The sequence below is a fragment of the Hydra vulgaris genome, chromosome 03 (assembly GCF_038396675.1).
Source record: "Hydra vulgaris chromosome 03, alternate assembly HydraT2T_AEP".
Taxonomy (NCBI): Eukaryota; Metazoa; Cnidaria; class Hydrozoa; order Anthoathecata; family Hydridae; genus Hydra; species Hydra vulgaris.
In genome coordinates, this window is record NC_088922.1 from 24,733,300 (window position 1) to 24,757,500 (window position 24,201).

At 26.9% G+C, this 24,201-nt stretch overlaps 1 protein-coding gene across 4 annotated transcripts in view; it reads left to right on the forward strand.

The window, feature by feature from the left end:
• Nucleotides 1–1,996: 1,996 nt before the first annotated feature.
• LOC100213911 (X-linked retinitis pigmentosa GTPase regulator) overlaps nucleotides 1,997–24,201 on the forward strand; it is a 36,551-nt gene continuing 14,346 nt past the window's right edge. For 2 of the 4 annotated variants that reach the window (XM_065792727.1, XM_065792728.1), the window contains exons 1-7: nucleotides 1,997–2,523; nucleotides 15,749–15,874; nucleotides 16,337–16,429; nucleotides 16,600–16,662; nucleotides 17,022–17,086; nucleotides 22,414–22,504; nucleotides 23,648–23,797. In XM_065792727.1, coding sequence (XP_065648799.1) covers nucleotides 2,487–2,523; nucleotides 15,749–15,874; nucleotides 16,337–16,429; nucleotides 16,600–16,662; nucleotides 17,022–17,086; nucleotides 22,414–22,504; nucleotides 23,648–23,797 — 625 coding nt within the window. In that variant the 5' untranslated portion in view covers nucleotides 1,997–2,486. Of the gene's footprint in view, nucleotides 2,524–10,876; nucleotides 11,128–15,748; nucleotides 15,875–16,336; nucleotides 16,430–16,599; nucleotides 16,663–17,021; nucleotides 17,087–22,413; nucleotides 22,505–23,647; nucleotides 23,798–24,201 lie in introns of those variants that run through there. The other 2 variants (XM_065792725.1, XM_065792726.1) reach the window with 2 other exon arrangements.

The window sequence follows — 24,201 nt, forward strand, 5'->3', positions numbered from 1 at the left end:
GCATGTTTCTGTATACGGTAATTTATGCACGGTATAATAATATTTTTTAACTTTGTCTGTAACTGAAGTTAACTGCGAGAGAATATTTAGCAAACTTAAGATTATAAAATCCCGTCTTCGTTCCAGATTACGTAAAGAAAACTTAGAAGTACTAATTATTATGTCAATGGAGAGACAACTATTAGAAGACATTGACATATCTGAAGTTGTAGAGAAGCTTAAAAACAGCTCAAGTTTAATGTAAAAAATGTTGTTCTAAACTAATATTATATGTTGTTTCTTAATAATAAGTTATTAACTTTTTATTTCACCTAGCTATATTGATTTATTTCTTCATATTAAAGTAATAATTAAATTATTTTACTATATGCCTATACAAGTAAGTATCATCTATTTTATATTACAAAAAAAGCTTAGGCATTAACATAGTTAATAATAATTAGAGCTAAAATTATTACTAATACTACTATTTAGGTGGGGCTAAAATATTTAAAGTAGAAAAAATTGGGAAACTTGCATGCTTTTTAAGTTGGAAGGGGAAGCGCAACATCATTGCTATATTTACACCTATGATAATAAAGATATTATTATTATACTTTTGGCCCGGTATATTTCATTTCCACCTGGGCTGATATACTCCTAGTCCACCCCTGGTTACACATGTGCAACTTGCAACTACAAAGATGCAACACGCAGAAATGGATTGTGGCTGGATAGCTCAGTTGGTTCGAGTAGGTCAATGTTGGTCAATAACGGACGCTAATTTGAATTAGTCTTAATGACTATTTGTGGCTGTTCCTATGCTAAGCCAACAATATCTTCGGATATGAGAAATTTGTTATAGAACAATATAGTATGAAAATTCAAATAAATAAATAAATAAAATAAAAAGAAATACTTGTTCAACAAGTTATAACAAAAAAATCACCACCATGTTGCAGTCAGCAACCATTGAAAAATCAACTTACAATATGTCAGAAGTAAATTTAAAAAAGTAAAAAAAAATTTGAATGAAAATTCGTAGAAGACAAAAAAACAATTAACTTTGGTGGTATGAGGATGCTGTTAAACGTCTTTTTATGTGAGGAAAACGAGATTTGAAATTCTTAAAAAATCAGTTTAAGAGTTAAGTGTAAACTAAAAAAAAAAGCACATTGCTTAATTTTTGTGTTAATAATAAAGGAAACAAGTTATTGAATTTTAGCATAGCTTAATTATTGTAGTAGATGATGAAGAAAAATTACAAGCTAGTGAGTTATATAAATAGTTGGTGAAGAAAACAAGAGAGTGAACTAAATAAATAGACAATAAAGGAAACAAGGGAGTGGATTAAATAGACAATGAAGGAAACAAGTGGACGAGCTACATAAATAGATGATGAAGGAAGCATGTGAGTAAGTTGAATAAATAGATGAAGGAAACAACTGAGTTACATTCCGTTCATAAAAAAGTTTGTAAAACTTAAAAATAAAAAGACACCTGACACAAATATTAAAAAAAACACGCAAACAAAGCTTGAAAGAAAATTTTATCTAAAAATTAAATTTTTTTTTAATTATGCGTTAGATATTGAATGCAACTATGCAAAACAATGTTTTTTTTAATTTATATGTTATTTAAGATTTCGTTAAAGTTAAGTTATGGTTTTAAAGATTACGAGCAAACATTTTAATAGAAAAATATACGTTTAAATTAATTTGTACTTGCATGACTTTCTAAAACACGATGCAATACGTTTACTATGCGTTAAATTTTTTTAAAAAAAAATGTTTTGTTAAAAAATAAACACTTTTGTTAATTTTTTTTTTTTAAATACTCTGAATTTTGTAACAAAGCGTTAACTTGGTTCTTATTTTAATAATTCTAATTCTTTGTTTAAATTAAACTTCATACTTAAACATTATTTAAACAAACACTTCAAAATTATAGAAAGAAAATTATTAGACTACTAGTTCTTTTTTCTACTTATCCACAGACGCTTTGAATTTTTTTGATTATATGTAGGTGTAAATCAGATTCAAAAAGATCTAAATTTGTACAAAAACAAGTTATGATGTATAACAATGAATAGGAGATAGTAAGAAATAATATATCCAATAATAATGTATCTATGCGTAATAATATATGCGTGTAAAAAATAACCTATCCGAAAGCAAACTTATTTTATTTTGATTAATTGGTTTTTTTCCAATTTTTGAAAGTAAAAGTGTTAAAGAATAAACTTGTAACATTTTTTCATCTCGGCTGTTTTATCGTTTACGGTAGAACGTCGATAAGTTAAGATTTAAAAAAGGAGAGAGTTTTTCGTTTACGGCTAGGTTGGCGTGAAAACCGCTTGTGATTTATTTATAAATATCGTTGTCATACAATAAACTCGCTTGTTCACATTTATCGTATCAGTGTTTACAATCTGACACAAAAACAAATGTGCTTGCTAAACAACCAAAATATGGAATGTTGATATCAACGCATACATCTAATCAACAATGTCCTATCCTGTTGATGACGATGATCAAATTCCAGGTATGACTTTTAAAAACTATTTTTCATCTATTTCCAATGCCATGTAGAAATCACAGTTTAAAATCAGATGTATATACTTTGTGTTTTATTTAAAAAAGACTATTAAATAAATATATTTTTTTATATACTTGTATATCTATGTAAAATATTTTATTATTTAATATTCTTGGTAAACCTAACTTTATGGAATTTTAATTTGAAACACCATAATGTAATTAAAAAAAAAATTTAAAAAATAGTAACTCAGATTCAAAACTTTTTAAAAAAATCAGAGAAACTACTTTTTGATCGTACCTTAGTAATTATTTAGGTAAAATAAAAAAAAAAATTATATATCTGTGACTTAATAACAGATAGTGGAGGTATGTGACATTTCTGTGTTGCCGTTTTGATGGTTTGGATTTGTTGCGACTAAGATAATAAATTTTTTTTGAATATTTTGTAAATATTGAGTTATATTGCTTAAAAGCATGAGATAACAAATTATTAAGTAACTATAATTTGAAGAAATAATCTTCTTTATTTTAGTTAAACAACTATTTAAAAAAATTTCAAATTTTTATTAATAGGAATGGCATGAAATTTTTAAATTGATCAAATATTTAATTGTTACAAGTCATTAAAAAGTGCAAAAATACAGTATTTTAGAAATGAAAATTTTATCAGAATTGAAGCATAAATTTTATCAGAAAAAAAAAATTACGATGAATGATGAAAGAAAAGATTGTTGTCCCATGCCAAACCCTCAGTCGATATAGCGGCACTTCTTTGTGGTAGCAAGCTATAAGATAGCCAATGTATGTATTGAAGGCCCAGCAGCAGGTTATTTTAGTGTGACGCCACAGGGTCATCTAAATACACTATTATTTAGATAAATCCTTACATGTTCTACCTATTTATTATTTATATTAGTTGTCAGTCGATTTATGTAAACAGTAATATAATTTGAATAAAACATTAAGAATGTTTTTATTTTTATTGAAAAAATAATAAACTTTCCAGTCTATAAAATTTCGTTTTTGTGGTTTTTTAAAAAACCTTAAAATTCCTCAATTAAATTTAATTAGTTTTTACATAAAGAACAAGAGTTAAGAGCTAAATTTAACGCAAACAGTAAATTTAGATGTCAAACTATTAGAATATATATATATATATATATATATATATATATATATATATATATATATATATATTCATATATATATATATATATATATATATATGTATATATACAGGCTTGGTAGAAGCTGGGTACAATGTGTGATTTTCATCCAGGGGCCAAAGCTCCAAAGGCACCAAGTTTTCACTGAATACTTGTTTTTTTCTGAGAATATAAAAATATGTAAATTTATTATTATTATTATTATTATTATTATATATGTAAATTTAGAATAATTATATAAAAATTTATATACATATTTTATATAAGAATAAGTATGTATTAATTTCTAATAAAATTTTTAAAAATTTAATCAGTGTATACTAGTGTACAATTTTAAAAAAGTTATAATTAAGTACAAACCATGCTAACCAATCATTGACATTGTGTAGAAGTATTGTTTTCGAAATGTACTATTTTCAAGATAAATTACTTTTTTTTTTTTTGAAATGTCTAGCGCCAGGCCAGTCTGTATATATATATATATATATATATATATATATATATATATATATATATATATATATATATATATATATATATATATATATATATATATATATATGTATATATATATATATATGTATATATATATTTATATATATATATATTTATATATATATATATATATATTTATATATATATATATATATATATATATATATATATATATATATATATATATATATATATATATATATATATATATATATATATATATATATATATATATATATATATATATATTAGAAGGCTGTAAGGCTGTAGAGGCTTGTCTACAATACCATTTAATTCATTGAAAAACATAAATTTTTTTAAAGAAAAGTTACCATCTGATTTAGTAAAAAACATTTTTTAGAACTTTTTAATCATTATTAGCATTTTTATATACCTTACTAGGCTATCACCAAACATGGTTGGGTTGCATAAGTTCCACCCAGTTTCTATGTTGTGACTTGAGAAATTTGCATAAACTAAATGCATAGCACGTAGTATCAAACAAAAAAGTTTTTATAAATATTAAAGAAATGGTAAAGGGGATAAAGAGTATGCAAGAGGTTGTAATGTGAAAAATTCAAATATTTTATTACTAAAAATTATTTGTTTAATACAAAAATATAATATAAAAATAACAGACTTTAACTGATATTTTGTTAGATATGTTTGCAATAATTGAGCAACAGCATTCATTAAAACTACATAAGTAGTAGCTTGAATAAAACATTACATAATTTGGTGCATTGCATACATGGTTTATAATTATCAGATGTCCATTTAGGTGATTGTTCAGAAGCAATGATCTAGCTTTTATCTTCAGATGTAAAGTGAATGCTATTAATGTGAATACCATTTTGTGTTGTTGTGTCAAACTCAAAAGAAAAATGATCATTATGGTTACTCCACTATACTGTTTACAGAACTGATATACTGCCAAGATCAAAGTTGCTCAACAGCACTACAATAAGGAATATCCGTAAAATAACACCCATATTGTCAATCTAAAGCCATTACCATGTATCTCAAAAAATTAAAGTTTTCAGGTGAAGCAAAAAACTGAACTGATGCTATGATTGAAAACTCAGAGTTATAAAAAGTTAAAGTTCAACACATTTTAAAATCACTTTTTTTTCCCATTTTTTAAATATTTTGGTTTTAACATAAGATGCATGTGATAAAGTTACAGAAGATGCATTTGGTACAGTTCAACAGAAGAAGAAGGAGTTAACAGAAGATGCATATGGTACAGCTTAAAAGCATTGAAATGGTAAATTGCATTTTTTGAGATAAGCGGTAATGACTTTAGATCGACAATATGTTGCTTTATTTATCAGTAATGGAATTTCTTTTTCAGGATATTACATTATAACATATTGTAATACTAAATAATTTATTTTAAACTACTTCTTTTTATGGAGACATTCAAAACAATTATATTATTTATTTATTAGTAATATTTGAAGACCACTAGACGGTCTCATCATCAGATTATCTGATATCTGAATAGTCTGATGATGAGATCGTCTAGTGGTTTCAAAATATTACTAATAAATAAATAATTGTAAATAATAATTCTCAATTAATGATTATTTAATGTCTTAAATATTATGAGTATCTTTTTGGAAATTCATGCCCTTTTATCTAAAGCATATTAAAATCTAACATTTATCCTATTGTTTCTTATATCAACATTGTTCTTGAGCTTTCTTTTCATTTTTTTTACAGCTTTTTATTGATCATAATCCTTATGAAGTGCTTATTTTAGAAGTACAGTCATTATTTATGAAATTTCCTACAATTTTTGCTTAATACACTAGATTAACAACCTGACAAATTTAAACTTTCATGAGCTCTAGTTGTTGACAAAAATATACCCATTGGTAATGTCACTACTTATTTGTGTTGAAGTTGTTAGATCTTGATTTAACTTTAAATTTTATTGACAGTTCATTCCAACTTCGGCTTGAAATCATTAAGCATTAAACCATAAAGCATTAAATCGGCTGAAAATAATCACAAATAAAATTTAATCTGGTACAATCTTTCATTCAATAAAAATGTTTAAAAAAAAATCTTTTCAACTTTATTTGACTAACATTTCTCTATAAATCATTTGACTAACATTTCCCTATAAATTTCAATCAAAACATTAAATCAATTATAAATTCACATAACAAAAATGTTTTATATGGTAATAAAAAGTCATCAGAAAAACTTGCAAAAAAAAAACTTGTTTAAAATTTTTTTCCGCTGAACAGTTTATGTTTATCTAAAAATATTTTTTACCAAGTCATCTTACACTCAAATACCAAGCCATTTTAAACTCAAATACGAAGTTATCTTAAACTCAAATACCAAGCCATCTTAAACTCAAATAAACCAGAATAGAAAGATAACATATACTTCAGCATATTATTTATTCTTAAGATGATGTTTATAAGCCTTAATTTAACAGCTGAATGTACTTATATTTTTACTACCATTGTGTTATTTTTAGAATAATTTTATTTTGTTTTCTATCGTTACACTTAAAAGTAACCTGTTTAAGCATTGTTATCTATATGTGTTCAAGTATAGCCTACTATATTTCTATATTTTTATTTGTTATTTTTGTATCGATTAATCGGCATCAGCTTAATCGGCTAAATCGACAACTTTTTGCACAATCGGTATTGGCATCACCCTCATTTTCCGATTTTATTTTCGAAAATATTAAAATGCCAACCGATGGCATTTAATATTTTCGTCCTGCATTATGATAATAATTAAATAATAAATAAACTAAACTTTATGCATTACTTAGAATTTTTTGATAAATTTTTATTTTGACTTTGTTTACAGGCAATATTATTTATTCTTAAGATGATGTTTATAAGCTTTAATTTAACAGATGAATGTACTTATACTTTTACTACCATTGTGTTATTTTTAGAATAATTTTATTTTGTTGTTCTATTGTTATACTTAAAAGTAACCTGTTTAAGCATTGTTATCTATATGTGTTCAAGTATAGCCTACTATATTTCTATATTTTTATTTTTTATTTTTGTATTATTTCAATTCACCTCCCCAAGACCACTGCAATTGAGGAGGCTGCTTTAGATATGGTTACAACCCTCTCTCAACTTTTTAACTCCGAAATACAAGCCTTGACAAACAAGGCCACTGCGCCGAGAAACAAGTTTAGCGTGGCACTATCAGGGACATGGTGGGGATAGAGCATCACAAAATAAAATAATTATAAAAACAACTTAATTATCTAAAAATAGTTTAGATATCTAAACAGCATATGATTGTTGTTTAGTTATCTAAATTACTATTAAATTAATAAAGTACTCTAAGTAAACTGCTTATGATAGTACCATTTTCTTTTTAAAATTGAAATAAAAAGCATTCCTCGAAAATTGTATTTATTTTTTGAAACTTTACTTTTCAAAGTAAAAAAAACTAAAAAATGTATTTTTTTTAACAGATTTTTTCTAATATCTTTTAAAATAATGGTTTAACTCTAATTTGAGTCCAAGTATTTGTTTACCAGTACTGATTCCATTAAAAAGATTACACGATTTAAAGTTGTATGGTTTATAACACATGGACTGAAAAGTCCCGGGCCTAACAAAGGTTTTTTTTGTTCAAAATTAGCTTTATTCATCAATGTAATCTCCATCAAGAGAAACGCAACATTCCAGCGTCGCTCTAACATTTCAATACCACTTTTGTAGAACGATTTATCTTTTGCTTCAAAATAGGCCTCAGTTTCAGCGATAACCTCTTCATTCATGCGAAATTTCTTAAATTTCGCCAAGCATTTTTTTCAGGTTTGTGAACAGCCAGTAGTTGCTGGGTGATCTGGTGAAAATGGTGGATGTGGGAGCAATTCGAAGTTCAATTCATGTAGTTTTGCCATTGTTTTGATTGACTTGTGACACGGTGCGTTGTCTTGATGAAACAAAATTCTTTTCTTTGCCATATGTGGTCGTTTTTTTGCAATTTCGGCCTTCAAACACTCCAATAAGGCTATATAATATTCACTGTTGATGGTATTTCCTTTTTCAAGATAATCGATGAATATTACACCACATACATCCCAAAATACCGAAGCCATAACCTATCCAGCCGATTGTTGTGCTTTTGGGCGCTTTGGACAAGGTTCACCAGTTGCTGTCCACTCAGATGACGATTGCTTTGATTCCGGAGTGAAGTGATGGATCCATGTTTCATCCATTGTCACATATATTGTCATGAGCAAACGCGGCACCCACTTTGAACAGAGCTTTCTCATAGTCAAATGCTCATGCAATATTTACGATGTCAGCTAACTCATGCAACTTCACTTTTTGATCATTCAAAATGATTTTGTGGATTTTTTTGATGTTTTCTGGTGTTACCGCCTCATTTGGATTTCCACTGCGTTCTGCATCATCGGTGTCTCTACGACCACGTTTGAAGTCAGCAAACCAACGTTTTATTGTTGTTTTTGATGGAGTGGAGTCACCATAACACTTTTCCAACCATTGCTTCGCTTGAACGGTATTTTTTTCCATCAAGAACCAGTGTAAAATTAAAACACGTAATTGTTTTTGATCCATTGTTCTGAAAATAAAAAAAGTAAAGTTACTATTAGCAAAATAACTCACAAACTAATGAATAGAATATAATGAAATTTTAACAGTTGTCTTTTGAAGATTAGTATTAACTGAAAAAAAGGTGACTGCAATAAAACTCGCGCTATCTATGTGTTAGGCTCGCGACTTTTCAGCCCATGTGTTATTTTTAAAATTTTAATAATTAGTTAATTCATCAGTATCAGCCTTTTCCCATCCATCGGCATTGGCATCAGCCAAAAAAGTGCTATTGGTACATCACTAATATATATATATATATATATATATATATATATATATATATATATATATATATATATATATATATATATATATATATATATATATATATATATATATATATATATATATATATATATATATATATATATATATATATATATACACATTAGGGTAATCCAAGTTTACACTTTTTTTAAAATTTCTATGCGCACTCAGTTTTTCCCCATTATTTAGTGTCTCTAGATGATTGCAAGTATGTATAAAAAGACATTTTCAAACCTTAATTTCGGCAATATGTAAAATTCCATTTTTTGTTTAATACCGAAATTATATACATTTTCCTAATAAAAATTCAAAAATGTGTCAAAAAATTTGTATTTCAGGAGTAGTAAATTATATATTTTTTAATTGGGACTTGAAAAGAACTTTTTTAAGTTTTTTTTTATTGTCTCTGACATTTTGTTGCATATTGTTAGATTTGTATCCACCTAAAAAGTCCTGAATATGTTTATGCATATATATTTTGCATATAAATTTTTTGAATAAATTTAACAATTTCAAGGCTTTTTCCTTCTTCCACAGCTCTACTTCACCATTAGGGATTTTTTCAGGAATTTTCAACAGGAGCCAACTTTCTGGACCTACCAGTTTCCAAAGCTCAGTGGACTCCGATATGATTGGTAGCTCAGATTTTCTAATCTTGAATTTATTAGGAATGTCATACTAAACTAATCTATCCAACATATTTTCTTTACTTTCTGCTCTACATCTTCAGCAGCCAGAAATAACAGCAACAACAGCTCAGTCCAGTACCAGTTATGTCTTTGCATACTAGCAACCAATGCCAAACCAAGGTTGAGATATTTATCTTTGATGCAAAAAGCATTCTTGAAAGCGGCAAGATCATTTGAGGGTGAACTTGCAACTAAGTATGACTTTAGAAACCAAGGTGCATATCGAATAGATGTGAAGAAAGCTGCTATCTCTATCATCTTTTTTTCCACTTAGCTCATAATCATGGTGATCTTATTTTTTATTTTCAAGGTAAGAATCTATAAAACATCAGCCATAAACTTAAATAGTAAGATTTTCTCACCTAGCAGTGTGTCATCTGTGTCATCCATATCAGGGGATATAACACTGATTGCTATTACTTTTACAGAAACAGTTATTTTTAGATCTTCTTTAATCTGGTTCACCTTCTTTTCATCAAAATGAACACAAAGCTTTTTTCCTTTCAGAGTAGTTATAATTTCTTGCCTGAGCTTATAACCTACTATCTCAATCTTCTTGAATCTCTTTCTATGGACTGTACTTCTTGATAGATTAATCTCTTCTAAATTCACACCAACTTTATTGCAAATAGCAGCTACTAATGAAGTTTGTGAGCGTATACCTACTCTTTATCGGGCAGAAACTGCGGCAATACAGTCAACCAGATCTTAAGCATCTTATACTTATCATTATCTTAGATTTAGTAAAGACTGAATAAATCTTTATCATCTGAATAATCTAAACTAAGTTTAAATTCAGAATCTTTTCCAGATGAATGAAAAGAAACCTCCTTCATTAGATTTTACTGCATTCATTGTGACTCTACCATTACCTCTTGCCTCCTCCATCCTCTTGAGCCGAATAAATTTATTTTTAACTGAATTTTGTAATACTTCAACCAGTTCTTCTGTAATATACATGTTTTGCTTTCCTTTTTGATCTAGATAGAATTGAATATCCTTCTTTTTTGGCATTCTCAGAACAAAAACGATCCTGATTTACTTTTTGTTCAAAATTTGCCATGAAATATCAAAGAGTGTATTACTCTCTTCTAAAAACTTATTCTGTATCCTAGAGACGTTGCCATTGCTAGAGTTCCAGTTCAATGATTTGAGATGATGCAGATTTATGTACTTATTATGGAGCTTCAGTATCTTATCCCTGACACTGGGTCCACTGATGATAAAATATTGAAAGCCTGCTTTCTTCCAAGTGGAGAAAATTACAGTGGAGGCAACACATCTTTGTCCAGAATTCTTGCAGAAAATATCTTTGCAGATCAGATTCCTATTCTCATGCTTCTTTGGACAGGCTACTATCAACTTAGTAAATTGAAATCTTATTGATCTAAAATAAAAATAGACAAGTATTTATCATTATGGTTTTTTTGTTCTTGAATAATTTTTTTGTCTCATTGTGTCTCATTTTTAACACTTATTGGGATATTAGATTAAATATGTATTGTATAAAATAGATCATTTTAAAATTTTATCATTGTTTTAAAGTATATTTATATAAAAAAAATAATTATGATATATCTTGGAATATTTCTGTTGCTTGCCAGCTGGTTTATTGGAAGCTCATTAATTTTATATTTTAGGAGAAACAACAGCTTCCTGAGTTTTGTTGACACACTTTCTCTTCTAACTTTGAATTTTTTTTTTTTTGAGTGCGATCCATTTCAGTTAATACTTTTATTATTAGTTAATGCTAAAACAAAATGCTTAAAAACATTTAATTCTACTGTCCCCAAAAAAATCTTATTATACAATTTTTAAGTAAATATATATATTGAAGATATACATAACTTTACATAATTATATATGAAAAATTAGTTCATATACCATTAAAAAAACAGTTTCTAGTTATTACTATAAGCAGTTAAAATCAAAATAATAGACAAAATCCAGTTTAAACAAAACAACAGAAAACACAAAGGATGTTCAACTAGTCATTATTATCTACCCCCTCTTTGAATCAGGCTACAATGAACTATCTGTACCCAGTGCCGGCTTATGGAATTATGGGCCCTGGGACTTTTTTTGGCCCCCTTTTGAATAAAAATAAAATAAGGCACTGATAGGCCCCAAATAAAGCGCATCTGAAAACTCTAGTACTAACTGAACTACAAAAATAAACAAAAGTCCAAATCAAAAATATATTGTCAAGAACAAAAACACAAGTTTGAATGATTAAGAAATTCTGAAATTGGCAAATGGCAGGTACAAGAATAAAAACACAAGTTTGAATAATTAAGAAATTATTTGTTTCTTTCTTATTTTTGAATGTGCAAATTCATCGATGATGCTTGCTGTATCCAACCCATCAAATATATTGTTTTCAATAGCAAGAATTGCTAAATTCTCTCATTGCACTTATTAGATAACTTCTTACTCTTTTTAGCACAGAAAAGCTTTTTTCACCTAAAATATATATGGAGGACAGTTTCCAAATTGGGAAAAGCTGATTGTAAGTTTAACTTTTCAATGAATTCAAACATCTGTAATTCAATTGACACATTTTTCACTGTCTGACACATAAAAAAATTATTTAAAATATTTAAATATAATATTTCGTCAACCAAATCCGTTTTAATATGATCTTTGTATACAACTTGCAAGTTATTAGCAGCTGTCGAAATTTCTGAACTGTCAAATTATTCAATTTATTTAAGAAGCCGAATAAACAACCCAATTCAGTATAAGCATTTTGCCTATTTGTTAGTTGTACTTTTAATTCATCAACTCATACAAGAAACACATTAACTTTAAAATGCTGGTCTTTATCAAAAATTTCATTAGTGGCATATCCGACTCCGTCATCATATTTTCTACTTCATTTATTTCTTTTTTTGATGAATGTTTCACACCCTGTTAATTTTTAACCACTTTCTACAAAACTATTGTATTCTTCTCAGAGATTTGAAACAAATTCATTGAGGGATTTTAGAAGTGATGCAGCAGCATTTAAGTCAAGGTACGATTTTTGAAGATATTTACTGTATTTATTAAATTTTTCCAAAACCAAGTTTCAAAAACAAATGAAGATACCAGTTTCCAAGGTTTACATGGGTGTTCCTTTATTGAAATCGCTTCTACTTCTGTTATAGGTTTTTCATCAGAATCAGAACCAATTTTATTTAAAATATCAGTTAAGTTATATCATTTAGTGCATGAACACTCCATCTAGTATTGCTTAATGATTTCAATGCCAAAGGTAATTTCAACTGATTCCATCTTTTTGTACTTGTGGAAAAGAATGAACAAATTTATTGAATTAACATAAAAAAATTTGTCACTATGAAGCAGGACTCAACAGCAGAGTGTCCAACTAAATTTAAAGAATGCCCATGACATGGCACGAATAGAGCTAATGGGTTCATTTCTAAAACGAAGGTATTCAGACCTTTATACTTTCCTGTCATATTGGAACAAATGTCATATGACTTTTCAATGCAATTCATGATGTTTAAATCATGACTTTTAAAAACTGAAGGAGTATATTGGCTAGGTACGTGCCATGATGCTGCTGGATAGGAATGAATGTTGAAAATCTTTCGCACACTTTGCTGCTTTTAACAAATCTCACTGTAATAGTTAACTGATTAATGTAATCAATATCAGGGGTTGAGTCTAATGATATAGAGAAATACTTTGCTTTCTATAACTTGGAAATAATTATGCTCAACACTGATTTCCCTATAACTTCAATAAATTCTTCACAAATATTTTTTCCAAGGTATGAAACCAAGCCTTTACCTTTGATTAGCAAGGAATTCATCATACTGAGACACCAATTCTAAACATCCAAGATAATACCATTTTTAGTGGAACCAACCCTTCCTACAGAACCCCTTAAAGGAAGCCCTCTAGATTTAAAAAATTTTATTTTAAAAATAAAGGAACAATTTTTTCTGTTACTTAAATTGCTTAAGTCTCACTATGTTGTTTGAAATTTTTGTGACGACAGAAATCACACTCTGCTTGTTTCCAATCTATATAGCCAACCAAAAAATTGTTTAATTGTTGTCTTAAGCCAAATATCACACAAAGGATGCAATATACTGATCCTTTCACTGGGAAATAAAACATCCATTTTCCTAGAACTTTAGTTTATTTTGGTTAATAAGGTAAAATGTTGGTGATTGAAAACATCTTATCTACTTTTCAACAGTTTGTGCAGACTTGGAAAAATTACAATTTTTATGATGGAAGTTTTCTGTGCCATTGTCAATTATATATCTTTGGACACATTCTTGATTTCCTGATCATTATTCCAAGCACTAACATCAAGAAAACAGTACCAGTTAATCATGAGTACCCATATGATTACTTTTGTTAAGTTTTTAATTCAACTACCATATCAACACATGATTTATTAGCAGTGACATTGCTAAAATCATCACAGATACCTCCTAAGCCAGAGAGAATGATGGCACTAATAATGTATCTTAGGTAGCTGATGTTGAAAAACAAAGTAGTAAGTGATGAGCCAGCTTCAGTAATAGATGTTGATATTTCTGATTTGATATTGATTATCACTGATTGTGATCTAGTATCACAAGTTGCATTTGAGGATGTTTCTACAAAAGCAATATTATAGTCATTTATAGGTATATAGGTTAAACGAACAGGAACAGCATAATATAAAAAATTTACCAAAAAAATTGCTTATCTTGTGACATTTTGCTACATCTTCTTCCATTTTCTTCTGTTTTTCATCTTTTAATTTTCTTTTTCATTGATCTACTTTTTATTTTAACCATATTTCTTTTTCACTAAATATATAAAATAATATTTAATTATTGTATGTTTTATACCAAATGATTTATGAAAGAATGTAACTAATAGAAACTAATAAATTTATGAAAAACTCCACCTTTTATTTATTTTTGAAAATGGAGCAATATAAACAACTATGAGTGATTTAATAAAACAAAAAAAATAGTAATGCATTAAAAATTAAAATATTAAATAAGAAATGCAAAAGTACAAGGCTAAATAAATCTGTCATAAAATAAAATAGAATTTGGTAAATTAAAAAAGTTCTATAAAAAATTAAAAACTTTCTAAATTAAACAAAAAAGTAGCTATTTTAGAAAATTTACTGCTTTTTTCCTTTTCGTCTTTTTTTCTTATTTTTTTAAACAGCCCTAATGGCACTACAGAAGCTCAGGGCCCTGGGACTCTAGTCCTTTGAGTCCCCGCATGGAGCTAACACTGTTTGTATTAAATAGACCAGACAGACTGATTCTTATATAGTCTAAAAACATTAGCTTTCCAAATCCTCTAGGGTAAAGGACATTAAAAAGGTAAAATTGTTGGGTTTGCATCTAAAACAATGTAAAAAGATCTCAAATTTTATAAAAAATGAGATTTTACATATAGCTGAAATTGACCTCAGTAAAAATTTTTATTCATATAAACTCACTAAACATAAGGAAATGGAAAAAGCATGCGTGCAAAAAAAATTTTTTTTTGGGACACACTAACATGTATATATATGTGTGTGTGTGTGTGTGTGTGTGTGTGTGTGTGTGTGTGTGTGTGTGTGTGTGTGTGTGTGTGTGTGTATATATACATGTTTGCATGTATGTATGTATGTATGTATGTATGTATGTATGTATGTATGTATGTATGTGTGTATGTATATATATATATAATATATATATATATATAATATATATATATATATATATATATATATATATATATATATATATATATATATACATATATATATATATATATATATATATATATATATATATATATATATATATATATATATATATATATATATATATATATATATATATATATATATATATATATATATATATATATATATATATATATATATATATTATAACATCCAACTAGGTAGTTATTAGTTAGTTAAAAAAAACTTATAATTAGGAACAAAATTTTTATTGATTTTTTTATAGATTTGGGGGCAGTGTTTACCTTTGGAAAGAGTAAATTTGCTGATAATATTGCTAACAAATTTTGGATTAAAAATGATGGTGTGGTTGAAATGGCTTGTGGAGACGAACACTCTGCAGTAGTTACAGGTAAAATATGTTTTAAATTTATAAAAAGTCATTGTTAATTTAAACTACTTTTTTGGGGAGTTGGAAGTCAATTAATTTTCTCAACATTGACTTCAGACTTTAACATTGTAGTTAATACAATATAACTAAATAGTTTCATCAAGGAATTAAAACTTAAAGTCATGCAACATCAATCTCTTTAAAGTAGTTTTTAACATTAATGTGTATATAGAAGTTAGATTTGGGCAATGACTTAAAAGTCCAATATCTATTTATGAGTTGGAAAGCTCTCATAAACCACAGCAAACCTAGTTCTGTATATAAAAAAAGAATAACAATAAATATTTAAAATGAAGAATATAATAATAAATAATTATTTTTGGTTGAATAATGTAATATACTTAAAATGAATGATTATATATATGTTTTTGCATTCAGATTTTAAGCCTTTTTTTTATTGTTATAAGTTATATTTTTTTCTAGAAAGTGGTCGTTTGTATGTATTTGGGAGCAATGATTGGGGCCAGCTTGGTCTTGGTCATACAAAATCTTTAAATAAGCCCAGTTTCGTAAAATGTATGATGATCTATATATATATTTTTTTGATAAATATTTTTATTTTGAACAGAATAAGTGTTTTGTAAAAAATTAGTTTTCCTTTGAAATATTCCTGCTGTTAATGGAGCGAGATACTGGAAATTGTTTAATAATTTTAATTAGTATGGACAAACTGTTTCATCTTTAAGCACTAAAGCCAGAGAAAGTTAGAAAAGTTGCATGTGGTCGAAATCACACCATTGTTTATTCAGGTATATCTTTTTACTATATTTATAAATTTTTTTTTTTTTTATTCACCATTTGTATCTTAGCTATTACTAATGTAAAAATACAGATTTCAATAGTTGCAATAAATGTACAGGCCTCAGCAAAAACAGCGAGTGATTGATTGCTCTGTCTGACCACTTTTATATACTTTGTGTGACAACTTGCCCATGGCTTTGAATTAGATTAATTCTTTTAGCGCTTATTGGAAATATCTAAAAAGCCATAGCCAAGTTGTCGCAACAAAATATTATAACTGTGGTCAAGTAGAGCAACCAATCGCTTGCCGTTCCTGCTGAGACTTTTTTTTTGAATACTACAGTGACTTTGTGTATCTTTATTTAAGAATCTGGGAAATTATTTAGTTTTGGTTGCAATGAAGATGGTCAGCTGGGACATGTAGATAAAGAAGTATTTCTCTTTGTCTTTTTTATGTAATTTGTTATTTAAAAAGTATTATATAAATATTATACCAATAATTATATATATAATAATAAAAGTATTATATTAATATGCGGTTGAATTTAATAAAACTAATATAATTCTGGAATTTGATTTGAATTTCTTAGATAAAATATAAACTAAAGTTAGCATCAGTTTAATTTGTATCTTTATGAAAGCAACAGAAATATTTTTGCAGAAGAATGTTATGATGCATTATGATTGTGCGAAAACAATTTGTTAATGCATTATAAGGATCCCATGGAAGATTGCTACAAAGATTTGTATAAAAAAAGTTGTTTTAAAAAGTTTTAAAAAACTTGCATCTCAAATTTTTTGTAAATAACTTTGACTTGGCTGTTGGGATTTGTTAACATTTATTATTATTACATCCATAATTGAAGGCTATCTCCTACTTCTTGTAGAGGGGGAAAATTTTTTACCAAATTTGTAAGCTAGGATTTTGTTGGAAAATTTCTTGTGTGTGTCTTTTGAAATAAGTTGTTTTTTATGTTGAGTAGGTAAATTAAAATGAGGCCAAACATTTTTGTATCACTAATGCATATATAATACACTACTCATTCATTCTGTTTTATTGAACATAACATGTTTTTTATGTTTTAAAAGCTATTCTGCAACTCAGGATGATAACCTTGTTGTCAATGATGTTAAATGCTATTACAAAATCAATGAATACAGCTGTTAGAGAAGTATGGTGTCAATAGCATATTCTCAATCATCTATTATTTTTATGATGTTGTTGGTTGTACTTTTTCTAGAAGATCCAAAAGGGGAATCAATGATTGCTAATTCTCTTAAAAAAATTACCAGTCATCTTTTATATTTTCTAAAGTTATTTTTAAGTAATATAATTAATGAAAAGTTTAAAACTTATAAAATTTTAAAAACAAAAATCTCAAAATAAAATTACAATTATTTTGTTTTTCAAAGTTTCTTTTGAATTAATTTGGGATGAAAAAGTGACATGCGCACTTAACAGTTTTTGTGACATCTGTATGATGATCTATACTTTTTATACATATGAGCACTTAACAGTTTAATTATGTTATAACTTTTACAAAGCTTAACAAATGTTAAACTATTAAATAGTTTTTAAAAATTTAAAATTATTGATAAGTTTTCGTTGTTGTTATGTTTGGACTGGTACTTCTAATAAGGCCCTCTCTTTTTTAGACTAGGTCTAAAAATACCTGCTAAGATAGAGCCTCTGTTCCATCATTCTAAGGTTGCATCTCATTTCTACAAATACTACCATGGCTGCAGCTCAAACAAGCACTCAGTAGAACAATCATTACTTATTCCATCAACCAAAACTCCATCATGTGTGACTTGTTTTGCAAATTTGTTTTCTTTTACTGTAAATGTTCATCCATGCTAAATAAAGTTTGATTTATTCAGTTTTTTTCTGCAAACATCAGAGTTCTCTTCCATCTCCATTTTTTCTTCAGACATTAGGGTGTGTCGATTTTCACTTTTTTTTGAAATTTGATGATGGCTAGTATTTTTTTTTTTTGTAAATCAGTATCCAAAACATAAACATAATTTTAAAAAAAAAAAAACTTTTTTTCACCCTTAAACTTTTTTTTTGGACTTTATTCTTGAAATTAAAGTTTCCCGTAATCTCCGAAGAAGATCGTATTTATTTACCAAACCATGTAGTAAACTAAAATTTAACTTTAGTTTATTAAATGTGTGCATAACAAATATATTTTAAGTATACACTCTCCTTTTTGCAATGTTTATATTTTTTGTATTATATATAGGAATGATGATTTAAAGTTGTTTACTTTAACTGTGTGTTTTACAAGTTAAAAAAACAACAATTTATAATGCTTTGCTATTAAATTTTAATACTTTTATATATATATATATATATATATATATATATATATATATATATATATATATATATATATATATATATATATATATATATATATATATATATATATATATATATATATGTATATATATGTATGTATTTACACACATTTGTAATACCAAAAACTAAGAATATATCAGCTCATTATTTTAATTAGAAAGATTTTAAAGTAAAAAGTAGAACATCAAGCTTTTTATACACTCATATGTTTATATTTACTTTATAAAAAAACAAGTCCAAGAATCTAACTATATTATCTAACTAAATATGATTAAATAATAGTTTGCAACTAATTTTTTTTAATGAGGTTTACCATGTCTTTCTGACTAGAGTTATTGGACATTAATTCTCTGACATGGCAAGCACTTTCAAATGTCATTTTTACACATCTTTCAACAGATTGTGAATGGGAAGGCCACCTTGTTACTTTCATGGAGTGTTAATAAATTCTTTAACTGCTTCAGTTGATAAATGACATGTTAGAGGTGGTTCAGTAATATCACTTCAGTCTATAAGTTCAGACAAACAGGTTGCTTCCATAATGATGGCAGGAGTCTTTCAAATCCTAAAAGATTTCCAAATTGAAATGCCTTATTCCCTGCTCCTCTTATTTCAACTATTTTATCAACGACTTCTTTTCGCTCATCTTCAATTTGACTGCAGAGCATACTTTGCAAAACTGATTCAGGGTGAGCATATCATGCTGATCCTTTGAAAGTGGGTAAAACAATGTCAATTACCTCTTGAGTTTGATTTTTTAGAAATTGCATGTTTATTGTAGGTTAATTGCAGGTTTTTTTAAATCTGATTCTTCAGGAACAAAATGGAATAGATAATTTCCACCAGGTTCACTGCACACAGTATAATGTTCTTCTTTTATTAAACCTGGGAATTTTCTGCCTTCAACATCAAAGAAAATTTTAGTGTCATCGTTTTTACCATCAAAAAAAATACAACTCAAACCATTATTAAGTTCATTTTGGAGTTTTAAGGTCAACTCTTTTCCAATTTTTTTTGAGCTTGCTTAACTTTGTCGTGGTCAATAATTAAGCAAGTGTTTCCTTTAGTGATAATTTTAGCATCAATAAGGGCAGCAGTTGCTATTTCTGCAGTTTCTCTTAAACCTGTATGATGCCTTAAACTTGCTAATGCTATATTTTTTATATTCACGGTGTTATATAATAAACTTTCTTTTACTTTTTTCATTTTTGAAATATTAATTTTTATTTTGTCATTTGTATCTTCACAGACTTTGTCTGAGTCACTCTTGGGAAAAAAAAAATCATTTTCTTGATTAAGAATCTCCTGGTCTGTTTTTTATTTTTTTATTTGTGAAACCTGATTTTCTATTGAAAGTCGTTTAATTTTTTTATTTTGTTTTCGAGTTTCAATATGATCAATGCCAGCTATTTGAAGGATAGCTTTGGTTCCAACTTTTTCTCTTTGATATCAAACAAAGTTCAACTCAAGAAGTGGAATTTTTTTTTTTTTAAGTACATACAATGTGAGCTTTTCTGTCACAGTTTTCTTCACAATTATTCTCTAAGCAAAAAAGTATTTTACAATTGTATGTAAACAAATCAAAAAGTTTATCAAGTTTTTCCATAAATCTATTTCTAGTTGGTGAGGCTATATTGCCATTACTAACTTTAACAGCCAATAACCACAAATCTTTTTCTTTACATTTGATTCTTCTTTCAAAATCAATAACTGGGTTTATAAATTGAGAAGCTTTTTTCCACTGTAACAAAATTCCTGGAATAATATCCTTTACAAGCTGATCTACAATATAGTCTCTGTAATCTTTTCCACTAATCTCCCTTAAATATAGGCCATACTTGAGAATATCTCTGGAAGTTGGGAGTTTTGATGGAAGAAACTCTGAACTTTTTCCAATCAAATTACTAAGTTGACAAGCTGATTTACTTCTGGTTTTGGTGGCATATGACATATATATATTTTTTTTAAAGATTTAAAAAATTGTTTATGCTCTAAAAATACTTTACTTTACTTACAAATAAAAAAATAAGACGGAGGCGTTTTACTAATACAGTAATACTTTTTAAAAACATTGAGCCATCTTTCTGTAAAATAAATTAATTTTATTTATACAAACTTTTATTATATAAATAAATGTATACATATTTAGTTTACTACATGGTTTGGTAAATAGATCCGATCTTCTTCGGAGATTACAGCAAACTTTAGTTTCAAGAATAAAGTCCAAAAAAAAAGTTTAAGGGTGAAAAAAAGTAGCTTAAAAGATTTTTTTTTTCAAAAAAAAATTATTTTCATGTTTTGCATACTGGTTTACAAAAAAAAAATACTAGCCATCATCAAATTTAAAAAAAAAGTGAAAATCGACACACCCTATACACATGCAATATACAGTTTTAAAAATCTTTTATCAATTGCTTTCTTGATCTTAAACTCTTTTCTTTATTTTCTGTTAACTCCTAATTTTTTTTTTCCTGTTCGCTCCTAATTTTTTTTTTCTGCTAAATCCTAATTTTTTTTCTGTTAACTCCTAATTTAACTAATGGTTGATTGTATGCTTGTTAAATTTATTTAAAATATTTATTAAAATTTGTGAGTTTGTTTATTACTGTAGTGTAAAAAACACATTGAAAGTGTGCATACAACTTGTACTGTCACCGGTAACTTATGTATGTATTTATGAAGTATTATACTTTGAACACTACAGTGACAGCAATTTTATGTGTTTTGAAAAATATTTGCATTACCTGCACTTCCATTTTATACCTGTTAAATAACTCTATAGTGAATTTTTATCCATAGTTTAAAGCAAAATATGTTTTGATCTTTTAATTTAATGAATTTAACAAATTTTTACTTTTAATTTGAAAAATTTAAGAGAGTATAATAAATTTTGTTAAATTCTCTTAACAGTACAAAAGGGAGATAAACCCTATTATTCTAGTGTCACAATATGGTTACATATTGTACTTCTTAATGACATATTTATATTTATTTTGGTTGATTGTAAATACTAGCCTTTTATAAATGTTAATGTTGTTTTATAATTTTAGAGCATCGGTAGTATAGTACTTAGGTGCGTTTTTAGAATAATGCTAAAAGCAAGATAATTTCAATGCTGTTACTTAAGTTAGAGCATAACTTATTTTCCATAAGTGTTATTTCTTACATAATGAGGTGGTCACCTTTTTTCTAAGTTTCTACAGGTCTTCAGTAGTATACCAGAATTGGAATACTGCTGGCGTAGGACAAATGATGTTTGTATAATTGGGGTTGACTAATATCACAACTCCATATCCTCTTTTTTTTAGATAAATAGTTGCATTTTTTATTCCATGATAAGCTTTTACTTTTAAATTAAACATTTTATACTAGTATGAAAAAAAACTATGTTTAGAATGAGCTACTTCCGAAAGAAATAGAAAGTATACCACAAATGGAAATCAAACAAATTGCATGTGGTACTTACCACACCATTATTCTTTCAGGTAAATGGTTAAACTTGAAATTTTTACAATTTGAACTAACAGTAAAGATCCTGTAGTTAAACTTATTGGATTATAACATAATAATAATTTCAATTGGTACAAATACGTTCTAAACGTTTTGCTTTTCATGGCAATGTTTAGAATGGTGATGTAATGTTGGTTCACGGTAATATTTAAAGTGATGATGTAATGTTGATGCATGGTAATATTTAGAATAATGATGTAATGTTAATGCATGGCAATATTTAGAATGATGATGTAGTGCTGAAGTGTGTTTGCCAAAATAATGGTGCTTGGTGTAAATTGAACAAAAAATTAATTTCAAATGTAATATTTAGAATGAAGATGTAACATTGGCACATTGAAATGTTTAGAATGATGATATTATGTTGATGCATGGTATTATTTAGAATGATGATGCAATGTTGGTGCATAACAATGTTTAAAACGATGATGTAATGTTGATACATGGTAATATTTAGAATGATGATGTAGTTGCTGATGCATGGTGATATTTAGAATTATGATGTAATGCTGATGCACAGTAATTTATAGAATAATGATATAGTGCTTTTGCATGGTAATATTTAGAGTTATGATGTAATGTTGATGCATGGTAATATTTAGAATGAGGATATAGTGCTGATACATGGTAATATTTAGAAAAGTGATGTTATTAATAAAGATTATTTTTTGTTAGTTATAACTTTTATAAGTTTAAAAAGTTTAAACTTGTAAGTTTTAAGTTTTTATTAGATAAAAAAGTTAAAACTTAATTTCTTTAAAAGTTATGAAATAAAAACAATTAGTTTCTTAGACAATTTAGGATCTTTATATGTATGTAATGTTTGGTTAGTAATAGAAAGTCTCAAAAACGATTCCAGGCTATAGAGTCAATGTTTATTATTTTTTATTGGGCTATGGAGTATTAGAGTACCAAAAATATTCAATAACTTCACTGGAAAAGGAGTACTGGGCTTTGATAGTTCTAGAGTTTTATCTTTTTTTAAAATATTTATTTAAATTGGTAATCATTTTTCTATTAATGAAGTTTAGAAGTTTGTAAATATTTTTTGAAGCTCCATAACCACAGCTCCATGTAAAAATAGGAATAAAATGCCTTTTTTAATTATATTATTATAGAGGATGGAGATGTTTATGTATGGGGAAACAATAATGAAGGGCAACTGGGCCTTGGAGAAGAAGTTGAAAACAGCCTTCCTAAAAAGTTGAAATTTAAAAAGGAGGTTGTGTCAGTTTCTTGTGGTTACTATCATACAGCGTTAGTCACCCGTAAGTAATGTTTATAATTATGTTCATATTCAAATATTTATGGTTAATTATTAAAATTGAAATTTTAAACAGTACTGTTTGTATTTTTTTGTGTGCAAAGAGTATTTTGCTATTATTCAAATTCATAATTCAATTGTTTTGTTTATAATTGATTATTTATTTTTAAATGGCAATCCTATTTAATTAAAGTTTAGAATTGTTGTCGAAGTGCTGAAATTACTTTTTTATTGCGAAACAAGTTTTTTTTAAATTATTTTATTGAAAAATTGTTTGATAACTGACATCAAAAAGTATTTTCAATAATAACGCAATGGTTACAACTTAAACAAGAATCAAATTTTTTGATAATTTTTAGTATTTTGAAATAAATGAGTTTTAGCTTAACTAAATTAGCACATAAATTA